Source organism: Mustelus asterias, chromosome 27, assembly GCF_964213995.1.
Source record: "Mustelus asterias chromosome 27, sMusAst1.hap1.1, whole genome shotgun sequence".
In the NCBI taxonomy this organism is placed as follows: domain Eukaryota; kingdom Metazoa; phylum Chordata; class Chondrichthyes; order Carcharhiniformes; family Triakidae; genus Mustelus; species Mustelus asterias.
This window is the reverse complement of record NC_135827.1, coordinates 36,858,746-36,873,590: the sequence shown is the minus strand read 5'-3', so window position 1 is coordinate 36,873,590 and position 14,845 is coordinate 36,858,746. Positions and strand designations below refer to the sequence as shown.

At 47.0% G+C, this 14,845-nt stretch overlaps 1 protein-coding gene across 2 annotated transcripts in view; it reads right to left on the bottom strand.

Annotated features, from left to right (window-relative positions):
• LOC144480041 (uncharacterized) overlaps nt 1–14,845 on the bottom strand; it is a 40,146-nt gene that overhangs the window by 4,625 nt on the left and 20,676 nt on the right. For both annotated transcript variants that reach the window (XM_078199202.1, XM_078199203.1), the window contains 4 exons: nt 12,815–13,031; nt 9,293–9,467; nt 9,150–9,180; nt 3,331–3,456 (listed from right to left, as the gene is read on the bottom strand). In XM_078199202.1, the coding sequence (XP_078055328.1) occupies nt 3,331–3,456; nt 9,150–9,180; nt 9,293–9,467; nt 12,815–13,031 (549 nt within the window). The remainder of the gene's footprint in view (nt 1–3,330; nt 3,457–9,149; nt 9,181–9,292; nt 9,468–12,814; nt 13,032–14,845) is intronic.

The window sequence follows — 14,845 nt, the reverse complement described above, 5'->3', positions numbered from 1 at the left end:
TACAACTAATCAAGTCTTTAAGAAACAAAACAACGTGAGTGGAGAGAGCATCAAGACAGGCTAAAAAGATGTGTATTGTCTCCAGACAAGACAGCCAGTGAAACTCTGCAGGCCCAGGCAACTGTGGGGGTTACAAATAGTGTGACATGAACCCAATATCCCGGTTGAGGCCGTCCTCGTGTGTGCGGAACTTGGCTATCAGTTTCTGCTCAGCGACTCTGCGCCGTCGTGTGTCGCGAAGGCCGCCTTGGAGAACGCTTACCCGAATATCAGAGGCCGAATGCCTGTGACCGCTGAAGTGCTCCCCAACAGGAAGAGAACAGTCTTGCCTGGTGATTGTCGAGCGGTGTTCATTCATCCGTTGTCGCAGCGTCTGCATAGTTTCCCCAATGTACCATGCCTCGGGACATCCTTTCTTGCAGCGTATCAGGTAGACAACGTTGGCCGAGTTGCAAGAGTATGTACCGTGTACCTGGTGGATGGTGTTCTCACGTGAGATGATGGCATCTGTGTCGATGATCCGGCACGTCTTGCAGAGGTTGCTGTGGCAGGGTTGTGTGGTGTCATGGTCACTGTTCTCCTGAAGGCTGGGTAGTTTTCTGCGGACAATGGTCTGTTTGAGGTTGTGCGGTTGTTTGAAGGCAAGAAGTGGTGGTGTGGGGATGGCCTTGGCGAGATGTTCGTCTTCATCAATGACATGTTGAAGGCTCCGGAGGAGATGCCGTAGCTTCTCCGCTCCGGGGAAGTACTGGACAACGAAGGGTACTCTGTCCACTGTGTCCTGTGTTTGTCTTCTGAGGAGGTCGGTGCGGTTTTTCGCTGTGGCGCGTTGGAATTGTTGATCAATGAGTCGAGCGCCATATCCTGTTCTTATGAGGGCATCTTTCAGCGTCTGGAGGTGTCTGTTGCGATACTCCTCATCCGAGCAGATCCTGTGTATATGGAGGGCTTGTCCGTAGGGGATGGGTTCTTTAACGTGTTTAGGGTGGAAGCTGGAGAAGTGGAGCATCGTGAGGTTATCTGTGGGCTTGCGGTACAGTGAGGTGCTGAGGTGACCGTCCTTAATGGAGATGCGTGTGTCCAAGAATGCAACCGATTCCGGAGAGTAGTCTATGGTGAGTCTGATGGTGGGATGGAACTTGTTGATGTCATCATAGAGTTGTTTCAGTGATTGTTCACCATGAGTCCAAAGGAAGAAAATGTCATCGATGTATCTAGTGTATAGCATCGGTTGAAGGTCCCGTGCGGTGAAGAGGTCTTGTTCGAACCTGTGCATGAAGATGTTGGCATATTGAGGAGTGAATTTGGTCCCCATGGCTGTTCCGTGTGTCTGGATAAAGAACTGGTTGTTGAAGGTGAAGATATTGTGGTCCAGGATGAAGCGGATGAGATGTAAAATTGCATCTGGAAACTGGCAGTTGTTGGCGCTGAGCACTGAGGCCGTTGCAGCAATGCCATCGTCATGGGGGATGCTGGTGTAGAGTGCCGAGACATCCATTGTGACGAGGAGCGCTCCTGGTTCAACTGCCCCATGTGTGCCGAGTTTCTGTAGGAAGTCCGTCGTGTCGCGACAAAAGCTGGGGGTTCTTTGTACAATGGGTTTCAGGATGCCCTCGACATAGCCGGAGAGGTTCTCGCACAGGGTCCCATTGCCCGATACGATGGGACGGCCGGGTGTGTTTGCCTTGTGTATCTTCGGGAGGTTTGAACGCAGCAAACTACCCAGCCTTCAGGAGAACAGTGACCATGACACCACACAGCCCTGCCACAGCAACCTCTGCAAGACGTGCCGGATCATCGACACAGATGCCATCATCTCACGTGAGAACACAATCCACCAGGTACACTGTACAGACTCTTGCAACTCGGCCAACGTTGTCTACCTGATACGCTGCAAGAAAGGATGTCCCGAGGCATGGTACATTGGGGAAACTATGCAGACGCTGCGACAACGGATGAATGAACACCGCTCGACAATCACCAGGCAAGACTGTTCTCTTCCTGTTGGGGAGCACTTCAGCGGTCACAGGCATTCGGCCTCTGATATTCGGGTAAGCGTTCTCCAAGGCGGCCTTCGCGACACACGACGGCGCAGAGTCGCTGAGCAGAAACTGATAGCCAAGTTCCGCACACACGAGGACGGCCTCAACCGGGATATTGGGTTCATGTCACACTATTTGTAACCCCCACAGTTGCCTGGGCCTGCAGAGTTTCACTGGCTGTCTTGTCTGGAGACAATACACATCTTTTTAGCCTGTCTTGATGCTCTCTCCACTCACGTTGTTTTGTTTCTTAAAGACTTGATTAGTTGTAAGTATTCGCATTCCAACCATTATTCATGTAAATTGAGTTTGTGTCTTTATATGCTCTGTTTGTGAACAGAATTCCCACTCACCTGAAGAAGGGGCTTGGAGCTCCGAAAGCTTGTGTGGCTTTTGCTACCAAATAAACCTGTTGGACTTTAACCTGGTGTTGTTAAACTTCTTACTGTGTTTACCCCAGTCCAACGCCAGCATCTCCACATCCAGACAGGACAGCCAGTGAGATTCTGGATTCTGGAGACAATACACATTTATTTAACCTGTGCCTAATGCTCTCTCCACTCACATTGTCTGTATCTTTAAGACTTGATTAGCTGTAAAGATTCGCATTCTAATCAGTATTCTGTAACTTGAGTTTGTGTCTCTGTATGCCTTGTTTATGAGCAGATATCCACTCCATCTGACGAAGGAGCAGCGCTCTGAAAGCTAATGGCATTTGCTACCAAATAAACCTGTGGGACTTTAACCTGGTGTTGTTAAAACTCTTACTGTGTTTACCCCAGTCCAACGCCGGCATCTCCACATCATGACTCCCACTGCCTCCCCAGACCACACTTCAGAAAGTATCTAGTTGGCTGTAAAGCACTTTGGGACACCTTGAGGGGTGTGATATCAATGCAAGATCTTCTTTCAATAAAGATTCAAGCATCTAAGTACCTGATGAAGTTAAGGTTGGCTGGGCTGTGACTAGAGTTGCCAATTCTAGTTGGACAGATTGCTTTAGGTATCATTGAATGACCCACCCGAACCCAATGAATGGATAGCATTACAAAATAACACTTGGAAATGCTCTCGAGGTTCCATAAGGTCCAGGGCTATGGACCAAGAGCCCAAAGGTGGGATTAGAGTAGGTTTTACAGCTGGTACAGACTCAATGGGCTAAATGGCCTCCTTCTGTGCTGTATTTCTGTGATTCATCTCTAACTGTGAATATCAGCCAAGCACACGGGCACTGAGCAATGTTAACTACTTACAACATGCTGAAGTAATTGTTTCCCAACAATCTTACCATTGTAACGTAAATTTCTTCTTCACCAGTCTTTGATTTCTTCGTTTTCTTTCCCTTCTTGGCTTTCGTTTCTCTGACCGTCTGGCGTGGGTGAGTGCTGGTCACGGTGACATAACGGTTTGTGTCCTGATTGTTATAGAATCATAGTATCATACAGTGCAGAAAAGGCCCTCAGTGAACACGTGAGTTGAATGAGTTGTAACTGGCTGTCCTCTCCACCTTCCCTTTCTAGTTTAAGCCCTCCCGCTCCCCCACTTGTGTTTCTCCAATGCCCCATTGTGCCCAGGCTGTGTGGGATGTGACACTCTGCTCCGGGTCCCATCATTAATCTGCTGCTTTCAGCTCTGATAGAATTGGAGCTGTGCATTTAACATCTGAGTTGGAGGAATACCAGCTGTCATTCCTGCTCCTGGTTTAATGAGTCCTTCTGCAAGATAGCGGCTAGGTTGCATCGCAAGATGGTGCCAGGGCATGGCAACTTCTTCCAAGCTGTGCCAAGCATGCCCTCTAATTTCTATCTTTTACGCTAGTTCTAGGCTTCTCAAACTTAATTCTAACTCTTTTAAACTTTACCTCGCATTAAGCTGATCTTTCTCTACACCCTAGCAATAACTGTAACACTACATTCTGCACCTTCTCCTTTCTTTCTCTATGAATGGTATGCTTTGTCTGTATAGCGCGCAAGAAACAATACTTCTCAGTGTATACTAATATAATACATGTGGCAATAATAAATCAAATCAAATCAAAGCTAAAGTCAGTACCAGATTCAGCTGCTATTATTTGGCAGTATAACTTGCCAGTGTTCAGAATCCTTCAGGAGGAATGAATGAATGAATGAATGAATGAATGCCTCACTGCGATACTGAAAAACTGGCAGCACCTCTGGACCAGGACTTTCAGGAGAGGAGGAAACAAATATTCCTGACTAACAATTGAGGAGGCCAAACTAAATAAAATTAGCAGATAATTCTCAAACATATTTGGAAAAGAAGCAGAGAGAAAATTTAATGATCTTATCTTATGAAGTGAATAACTGGTCACATCACCACACCAAACACAGTCAGGACAGGAAAATCCCATTTGGTCAATAAAACCCATCTCTCCAGCACCACGAACCCTCTTCCTATCCAATCCCATACTTCCTCAATCCCAATATTGGAATCATAGAATCCCTACAGTGCAAAAAGAGGCCATTCAGCCCATTGAGCCTTCACCGACAACAATCCCACTCGGGCCCTATCCCCGTAACCCCATGTATTTACCCTGCTAATACCCTGACAGCAAGGGGCAACTTAGAATGGCCAATCAACCTAACTTGCACATCTTTGGACTGCGGGAGGTAACCGGAGCACCCGGAGGAAACTCATGCAGACATGGGGAGAATGCACAAACTCCACACAGTCACCCGATGCTAGAATTGAACTCGGATCCCTGAGGCTGTGAGGCAGCAGTGCTAACCACTGTGCCGCCGTGCCGGCCAATATTCCTATTGAAACTTGACCTTCCAGTATCCCATTGCTGCCCAAGTGCTGTGTCCAAAATCTCTACAACCTGCCTAGCAGATCATTGCAAACAATTCTCACATTTTAAATAACTTTAAAGTTAATACTGACTCAGTTAAATGTACAATGTCTGACTCTGCTAACCCTAATTTGACTCAAAGCAACCTCCTGTACAATGTAACATTCCATGGGCAGAATTTCATGGCCCCTCCCACTGGAGGGATTTTTTATTTATTCATCCGTGGGACATGGGCGTCACTGGCTGGCATTCATTGCCCCTCCCTAATTGCTGAGGGAACTTGAGAGTCAATCACATTACTGTGACTCAGGGGTCACATGTAGGCCAGACCGGGTAAGGACAGCAGATTTCCTCTCTAAGGGACATCAGTGAACCAGATGGGCTTTTCCGACAATCGACAATGGCTTCATGGTCATCAGTAGATTCTTAATTCCACATTGTTTTTAGCAAATTCACATTCCACCATCTGCTGAGGTAGGATTCGAACCCGGGCCCCCAGAACATTAGCTGAGTTTCTGGATTAATAGTCTCGTGATAATACCACTAGGCCATCGCCTTTCCGCTCCAATGGACTATTGGACTTGTTGCATTTTACGGTCCCGCCCCCATCATGATGTAAAATTCCACCCTGTATCTCTCATTTAGCCCATTCTAAACAATCTTCTTTCTAGCTTGTGGAGTTTAAACATGGTTTATTCACTGGTTAGCCAGGGTTAGATGCTGGATGAAACATACAAATAATGGCACACCTTGAATATCATCATAATGGCATCGTTGTGGTATTACTGGAATGATTTTTTTTTTGATTTTTGATTTATTATTGTCACATGTGAAGAAGGGAAAGGGTTAATGTATTTTGTACCTCGCGGGTTAATGGATTTTGTACCTAAAGGGTTAATGGATTTTGTACCTAGAATATATCACAAACATAACCCTTCCTCATGGCTGATCTCCCCAGGCTTATACTGTTCCTGGCATCAATATAAATTATTTATTCATGTTTTCCTTACTTGTTCATGTCTTTCATTCTTTAACTTTCATTTCCATAAAGACAGGTGGTTAAATGTGAATGTTATTTTGCCGACATTGCAAACCTTACCTGTTTGTACGAGCTAAACATAGTTAAACAGCTGCAGATGGTAGAGTGTGATAACGGCTGTTTGACAGGAAGGCTCCTGCTGGGACAGCCCGCGATCACACAGGCTGCTTCAAGGGAAAAGCTGCCGACGCCACCGGGAGGGCTGTGAAACCAAAGACTGATTCGTGACCAGAGGCTACCAGATGCACTGTGATTCGTGACCAGACCAGTGCTTGCGTCGTGACTGGTACTGGGAACCATAATGTATAAATATCCACACTTCGTTGTATTCGGAGAGAAGCCAGGCAGACCGCTGTTAGGAAACCTGCTTCTCCCAAAAGCTTTTGTAATAAAGCCACTGTACTTTGACTCACTAACCGTCTCAGAGGTATCTTTTTACCTACAACACATGTATTAGCATACAGTGAAAAGTATTGTTTCTTGCGCGCTTTACAGACAAAGCGCATAGAGAAGGAAACGAGAGAGTGCAGAATGTAGTGTTATAGTCATAGCTAGCGTGTAGAGAAAGATCAACTTAATGCAAGGTAGGTCCATTCAAAAATCTGGCAGCAGCAGGGAAGAAGCTGTTCTTGAGTCGGTCGGTACGTGACCTCATACTTTTGTATCTTTTTCCCGATGGAAGAAGGTAGAAGAGAGAATGTCCGGGGTGCGTGGGGTCCTTGATTATGCTGGCTGCTTTGCCAAGGCAGTGGGAAGTGTAAGCAGAGTCAATGGATGGGAGGCTGGTTTGTGTGAGGGATTGGGCTACATTCACGACCTTTTGCAGTTCCTTGCGGTCTTGGGCAGAGCAGAAGCCATACCAAGCTGTGATACAACCTAGAAAGAATGCTTTCTATGGTGCATCTAGGGTGAGAGTCGTAGCTGACATGCCAAATTTCCTTAGTCTTCTGAGAAAGTAGAGGCGTTGGTGGACTTTCTTAACTACAGTGTTGCCATGGGGGGACCAGGACAGGTTGTTGGTGATCTGGACACCTAAACGTTTGAAGCTCTCGACCCTTTCTACTTCGTACCCATTGAGGTAGACAGCGGCATGTTCTCCTTTACGCTTCCTGAAGTCGACGACAATCTCCTTCGCTTTGTTGACATTGAGGGAGAGATTATTGTTGCCGCACCAGTTCACCAGATTCTCTATCTCATTCCTGTACACTTTCTCATCATTGTTTGAGATCCGACCCAATATGGTGGTGTCGTCAGCAAACTTGAAAATCGAATTGGAGGGGAATAATTACCCAGAGGCCCTTACCAATGCTGTGAAGCAATTCCTCCAAATCCTAACAGGGCAGCTGAAGAATTTTCAATTCAATTAATTCATAAATCTGGCAAAATGTTAGTCTCATTATTGAAGATCGTAAAACTATTGGGATTGTCGTTAATTTCCAAAATGTCCTTCAGGAGTAGAAATCTGCCATCCTTACCTGGTCTGGCCGATATGGGTGGCATGGTGGCACAGTGGTTAGCACTACTGCCTCACAGCGCCAAGGACTAGGGTTCAATTCTGGCCTTGGGTGACTGTCTGTGTGGAGTTTACATGTGCTCTCTGTGTCTGCGTGCTCCAGTTTCGGGTGCTCCAGTTTCCTCCCACAGTCCAAAGGTGTGCAGGTTAGATGGATTGGCCATGCTAAATTGCCCCTTTGTGTCCCAAGATGTGTAGATTAGGGGGGGTTAACCATGGTAAATACGTGGGGTTACAGGGATAGGCTCTGGATAAGATGCCCTGACAGAGAGAGTGGTTTGATTTTATGGACTTCAGATCCACAGCAATGTGGTTGATTCGTAACTGCTCTCTGAAATGGCTACTCAGTTGTATCAAACTTCTCCAGAAAAGTAGCACTGTGGGTGTATCTACACCAGATGGTTCAGGAAGGAGGCACACTACTATCTTCCCAAGAGCAACTGGGGATGGACAATGTGATGACTTCAGTCAGGCTAATGGGGTTGGCCTGCTAGAGTATGAACTCCTTGATGAGTCCTTGCAATCAGGATGGTCGGGCCGTCGAAGGCGCTACATTTATGTTGCAGCCTCCTCTGGAGGCTTGGGTTCAACTCCGACTCCTTGATGAGTCCTAATTGGTGGTCCATTCAGGGAGCCTCATGTTCCCTATATAAAGCAGGTGCGTCAGTCTCTCTGTCTGCTGAAGCAGGGAGCAACCAAGAGGGGGAGCTCTGTTGTATAGTATTCTCTTGTAAATAAAGAAACCTTGGTGACGGGACCTTCGCCGCCGTGGAGTTATTACAGACAATAAATGCTGACCTTGTCAGCGACGTTTGAAAAATTAATAAAGAAAAAAATACATTCCCTGCTCCATCCACCAAAAACGCCGTGATCTCCTGGCAGGGGCAGGAAAGTGAATAAAAACCCAAGCCAAATTGGGGGAAAACATTTGGTAAATTCTTTTCCAATACATCGGGTCCTGCATTTGCTGGATTGCCTTGTTTTTAGAAGAGGTGATGCCACCCCAGCTGCAAACAGCTCCAGCTTGGAAGAACTCGGTGAATTGACATCCACTGAATAGCCAGCATCATGTTCTAGATTCGCTACAGTCTGCGAGGAGAACCGATTCCTGACATCCATGTTTGATCTAACCTTGTGCAATAAAAAATAGCGAGTCCTGGATCTCCCTGCTCTATTTTTATACTGAACAAACTGTCAACTGGGACATAATCTATTCCCTTCATAATCCCATACATTTCAATCAAATCACCCCTGCGCATTTGGTATGGCGCATTCTCTATGAAGAATCTTTTCATAGAATCCAACTGTGCAGATGGAAGCCATTCGGCCCATTGAGTCTGTACCAACCACAATCCCACCCAGGCCCTATCCCCACAACCCCATGCATTCACCCTAGCTAGTCCCCCTGATACGAAGGGGCAATTTAGCATGGCCAATCCACCTAACCCGCACATCTTTGGATTGTGGGAGGAAACCGGAGCACCCGGAGGAAACCCACACAGACACGGGGAGAACGTACAAACTCCGCACAGACAGTGACCCAAGCCGGGAATGGAACCCGGGTCCCTGGCGCTGTGAGGCAGCAGTGCTAACCACTGTGCCACCGTGCCGCCCCATGACTGTGGAAGAACATTCAATCCACATTGACCTGGAGTTGACAATTGATATTAAAAGTTTCAGTGACTGAGAAAATGACTGAATGTTTAATATTCTGGATTTTAAAGGATACACTAAAACCCTTACCTCAGAATCTTCAAGCCTGTCAGGGTAGTTTCTTCCGATTATTGAGCAGAGGGAATGAGAGAGAAAGTTCAGAATTATTCATTGTGAAAAAAGGAAGATGACAATAAAAATCATTTGAATTCTCCCTCCATCTGCATGTGTACCTTTGACTCCTTGATGCTGTGTTTCTTGAACATTTCTTCCAGACACTTACAAGGGTAATAGATAGTGCAATGAAGAAGGCCAAAATACCCACTGTTGCATATATGATCATGTTCTTCGGAATTTCTGTTGGTAACTCATGTATCCCGCTTATCTCAATACGTGGACGTCTGGGATCTAAAGAGAATAGAAATGCTCAGATACAAAATCTCTGCCTCACCACACTCCTTCCACCCACCCCAAAACCCAAATAAAGCAGAAATTGCACTAAAGAATCAAGTCAATCATGGCTTGGCAGCAATCTCACCAGAGAATATCGATTCAATCTCTTGTCCCAGATCTGAGCATGGAATCTCAACTGATGGATCGGTGCAGTTTTGAAAGAATGCCGCCATCTTCATGAATGAGATACTAAACCTCATCATTTTTTAGGTGAATATTAAACAGCGTTACTCAAAGAAGATCAAAGTGTCCTGGTCAAGGCTTATCTCCCAACCAACGCCACCAGACCAGGTTAATTAATCTCAATAATTTAATCGCTGTTTGTGGCATTTAGTTTGAAAGTTGACCGCTCTGTTTTTATCTACATATGGGTGGCATGGTGGCACAGTGGTTAGCACGGCTGCCTCACAACACCAGCGACCCAAGTTCAATTTCAGTCTTGGGTCACTGCCTGTGTAGAGTTTGCATGTTCTTCCCGTGTCTGCGTGGGTTTCCTCCGGGTGCTCCAGTTTCCTCCTACAGTCCAAAGATGTGCAGGTTAGGTGGATTGGCCATGGTAAATTGACCCTTAGGGCCCAATTTTACCATCAAGTTGCGCCCATTTTCGGGCGCGGAAGTTTGGTAAAGTCGGGCGTGAGGCGAGTAGCACGATCCCCGACCGCCTCCATGCCCGTTCCCCCTTTACCAAGCGCCTAAAATGGCCACGATTGGCAACGCACCCAAAACGGGCGTGACGTCAATTTAAATGCATTTGCATAATTGACTTAATGGGCTGGACGCCCAAACTTACCGGCATTTCCCACCGCGTTTACCCGTCCAGATTCGGCATGAAACAGACATGGTTCACAAAAGTCTGTTTTGGGCGCTCCAGCTTCTGAGGAGTTAAGTTCAGAGCTTCCAACAGCTCTCTAACTCAGATCGGTGGTGGGAACTGGGGGGAGGTGGGACAGATCGTTCTTCGTGGGGGGGAGGGGGGGGGGGAAGGGAGGCGGGTCAGATCGATCTCTGGTGGGGGGTTGAGGAGGGAGGTAAGTCAGATAGCTCTCTGGTTGTGGGGGCAGGAAGGAGGCGGGTCAGATGGATCTCTGGTGGGTGGGGGAAGGGGGTCCACTCTGCTCGCGATCGGTGGGGGGGAAGAGGGACAGGGGGTCACAATCGGTCTGTGTAGCGGGGGGAGTGGGGGGACAAGGGTTCAGTTATGTTGTGGGGGTGGGGCAATGTCTGTGGGGGACAGGGGGGGGAGGCATTATCCGGCCCGGGAGCGATGTGGCAGGGGAGCGTCTTTCTATTTTTTTTCTACGCCTGCGCAGTTGAAGGCTCCGATCGGACCTGTAGCGTTTCGGGCGCGAACGCAGGCTTCTGCAGCAATTCAGAATCGCCTCTATTTTTTCAGGCAACGTGCGTATGGGGGCGCCTGAGAACAAGTTCACAAGTCGGATCTGGAACACTCCCAGATTGAGCACTTAGAATCAAAATGGTAAAATCAGGCCTTTAGTGTCCCAAGATGTTCAGAGGTGGCACAGTGGCACAGTGGTTAGCACTGCTGCCTCACAGCACCAGGGACCCGGGATCGATTCCTGGCTCGGCTCACTGTCTGTGTGGAGTTTGCACATTCTCCCCGTGTCTGCGTGGGTTTCCTCCAGATGCTCCAGTTTCTTCCCACATTCTGAAAGATGTGCTGGTTAGGGCGCATTGACCCGAACAGGCGCCGGACTGTGGTGACTAGGGGAATTTCACAGTAACTTCATTGCAGTGTTAATGTAAGACTTACTTGTGACTAATAAATAAACTTAAAAAAAAGGGTGGGGGATTAGCGAGGTAAATATTTGGTGTTATGGGGATGAATTCTGGGTAAGATGCTCTTTTACAGAGTCAGTGCAGACTCGATGGGCCGAATGGCCTCCTTCTGCATTATCGGGATTCTATGATGAAGCACCTTGGGAGGTCTTAAGGATGTAAAACGTTACACAAATACAACTTCTTTCTTATTTGATTTAATTTTCTGGCAGCCTCACTAATTCAAAGACAGATTTTGTGATTGATTTCTTTTCACGGAAGAGTCCACCTATTAGTTGCATGTATTAGAACATGGGCAACACTGTGCAGAATATTGCATCCATTCATTTATTTAATGGGGTTATCACAGTCTTACACAGTTACCCATTTAATCCTAGCTTACTCACATCATTGAGTTAAACTCTACATAATGCACACATGACATAAACTTTTTCCAATTCATTCCCGGATCCCAGTGGTCAAATCCTTTCCAATTGTGGCGTTCCTCAGGGATCAGTGCTGGGACTTCTGCTGTTTGTAATATATATAAATGATTTGGAGGAAAATGTAACTTGTTGAATCGTAAGTTTACGGATGAGACAAAGGTTGGTGGATTTGCGGATAGTGATGAGGACCATCAAAGGATACAGCTGGATATAGATCGGTTGGAGACTTGGGTGGAGAGCTGGCAGATGGAGTTTAATCCGGACCAATGTGAGGTAATGCATTTTGGAAGGTCTAATGCAGATAGGAAATATACAGTAAATGGCAGAACCTTTAAGAGTATTGATCTGGGTGTACAGGCACACAGGTCACTGAAAGTGGCAATGCAGGTGGAGAAGGTAGTCAAGAATGCATATGGCATGCTTGCCTTCATTGACCGAGGCATTGAGTTTAAAAATTGGCAAGTTATGCTGCAGCTTTATAGAACCTTAGTTAGGCCGCACTTGGAATATAGTGTTCAATTCTGGTCGCCACACTACCAGAAGGATGTGGAGCTTTGGAGAGGGTACAGAAAAGATTTACCAGGATGTTGCCTGGTATGGAGGGCATTAGCTATGAGGAGAGGTTGGAGAAACTTGGTTTGTTCTCACTGGAACAATGGAGATTTAGGGGCGACCTGATAGAAGTCTACAAGATTATGAGAGGCATGGACAGAGTGGATAGTCAGGACCTTTTTCCCAGGGTGGAAGAGTCAATTACTAGGGGCGAGGGGCAAGGTTTAAAGGACATGTATGAGGCATGTTTTTTACACAGAGGGTGGTGGGTGCCTGGAACTCGTTGCCAGGGAGATAGTGGAAGCAGATACGGCAGTGACTTTTAAGGGGCGTCTTGACAAATACATGAATAGGATGGGAATACAGGGATATGGTCCCCGGAAGAGTAGGGGGTTTTAGTTCAGTCGGGCAGGATGGTCGGTGCAGGCTTGGAGGGCCGAAGGGCCTGTTCCTGTGCTGTAATTGTCTTTGTTCTTTGTTCTTTAATTTACTCCCAATGAATAGACATACAGCAATTTCATTCATTACCTATGCATGAGACCTTTAGGTGAATTTTGCTTTGAAAGATCCTGCTGGATACCCTCGGAATCCGCATATCACAAGTAAAGTAACCACTGTCGTCGCATTCCACTTCAGTTATGAGAATGGAACCATTGAACTTTTGGATATCACCCACCCACTGTAGTCTCTGGAAGAATGTACTGTTTTGCACGACCACGCTGAGGTTTTGATAGTGAAAGAAAATCTGTGTTGGAATCAAGAAGAAAAGTAATGAAGAGAAGACGTGGGGTTAGATACAGAGTAAAGCTCTCTCTTCACTGTCCCCGTCAAACACTCCCAGGACAGGTACAGCACGTGGTTAGATACAGGGTAAAGCTCCCTCTACACTGTCCCCGTCAAACACTCCCAGGACAGGTACAGCACGTGGTTCGATACAGGGTAAAGCTCCCTCTACACTGTCCCCATCAAACACTCCCAGGACAGGTACAGCACGGGGTTAGATACAAAGTAAAACTCCCTCTACACTGTCCCCATCAAACATTCCCAGGACAGGTACAGCATGGGGTTAAATACAGAGTAAAGCTCCCTCTACACTGTCCCCATCAAACATTCCCAGGAAAGGTACAGCACGGGGTTAGATACAGAGTAAAGCCCCATTGACACTGTCCCCATCAAACACTCCCAGGACAGCTACAGCACGGGGTTAGATACACAGTAAAGCTCCCTCTAAACTGTCCCCATCAAACACTCCCAGGACAGGTACAGCACGGGGTTAGATCCAGAGTAAAGTTCCCTCTACACTGTCTCCATCAAAACCCTCGGGGAAGAGATGAATTACCTCTTTGAAAAATTTCAGCAAGTTACATGAAGATGATTTTCCCTTCAGAAATCCATTCTGGTTCTCCTTAATTAACCCACATTTGTCCATGTGACTATTAATTCTGATGTGGAGATGCCGGCGTTGGACTGGGGTAAACACATTAAGAAGTCTCACAACACCAGGTTGAAGTCCAACAGGTTTACTTGGTAGCACAAGCCACTAGCTTTCGGAGCACTGCTCCTTCATCAAGTGAGTGGGATTTCAGTTCACAAACAGGGCATATAAAGACACAAACTCAATTTACAAAATAATGGTTGGAATGCGAGTCTTTACAGGTAAATCAAGTCTTAAAGGTACAGACAATGTGAGTGGAGAGAGGGTTAAGCACAGGTTAAAGAGATGTGTATTGTCTCCAGCCGGGACAGTTAATGAGATTTTGCAAGCCCAGGCAAGTCGTGGGGGTTACAGATAGTGTGACATGATCCCAAGATCCCGGTTGAGGATGTCCTCATGTGTGCGGAACGTGGCTATCAGTCTCTGCTCAGCGATTCTGCGTTGTCGTGTGTTGTGAAGGCCGCCTTGGAGAACGCTTACCCAAAGATCAGAGGCCGAATGCCCGTGACTGCTGAAGTGTTCCCCAACAGAAAGAGAACACTCTTGCCTGGTGATTGACGAGCGGTGTTCATTCATCCGTTGTCATAGCGTCTGCATGGTTTCCCCAATGTACCATGCCTCGGGACATCCTTTCCTGCAGCGTATCAGGTAGACAACATTGGCTGAGTTGCAAGTGTATGTACCGTGTACCTGGTGGATGGTGTTCTCACGTGAGATGGTGGCATCCGTGTCGATGATCCGGCACGTCTTGCAGAGGTTGTTGTGGCAGTGTTGTGTGGTGTCGTAGTCACTGTTCTCCTGAAGGCTGGGTAGTTTGCTGCGGACAATGGTCTGTTTGAGGTTGTGCAGTTGTTTGAAGGCAAGAGGTGGGAGGGTGGGGATGGCCTTGGCGAGATGTTCGTCTTCATCAATGACATGTTGAAGGCTCCGGAGAAGATGTCGTAGCTTCTCCGCTCCGGGGAAGTACTGGTCGACGAAGGGTACTCTGTCCGCCGTGTCCCGTGTTTGTCTTCTGAGGAGGTCGGTGCAGTTTTTCGCTGTGGTGCGTTGGAACTGTCGATCGATGAGTCTAGCGCCATATCCTGTTCTTATGAGGGCATCTTTCAGCGTCTGGAGGTGTCTGT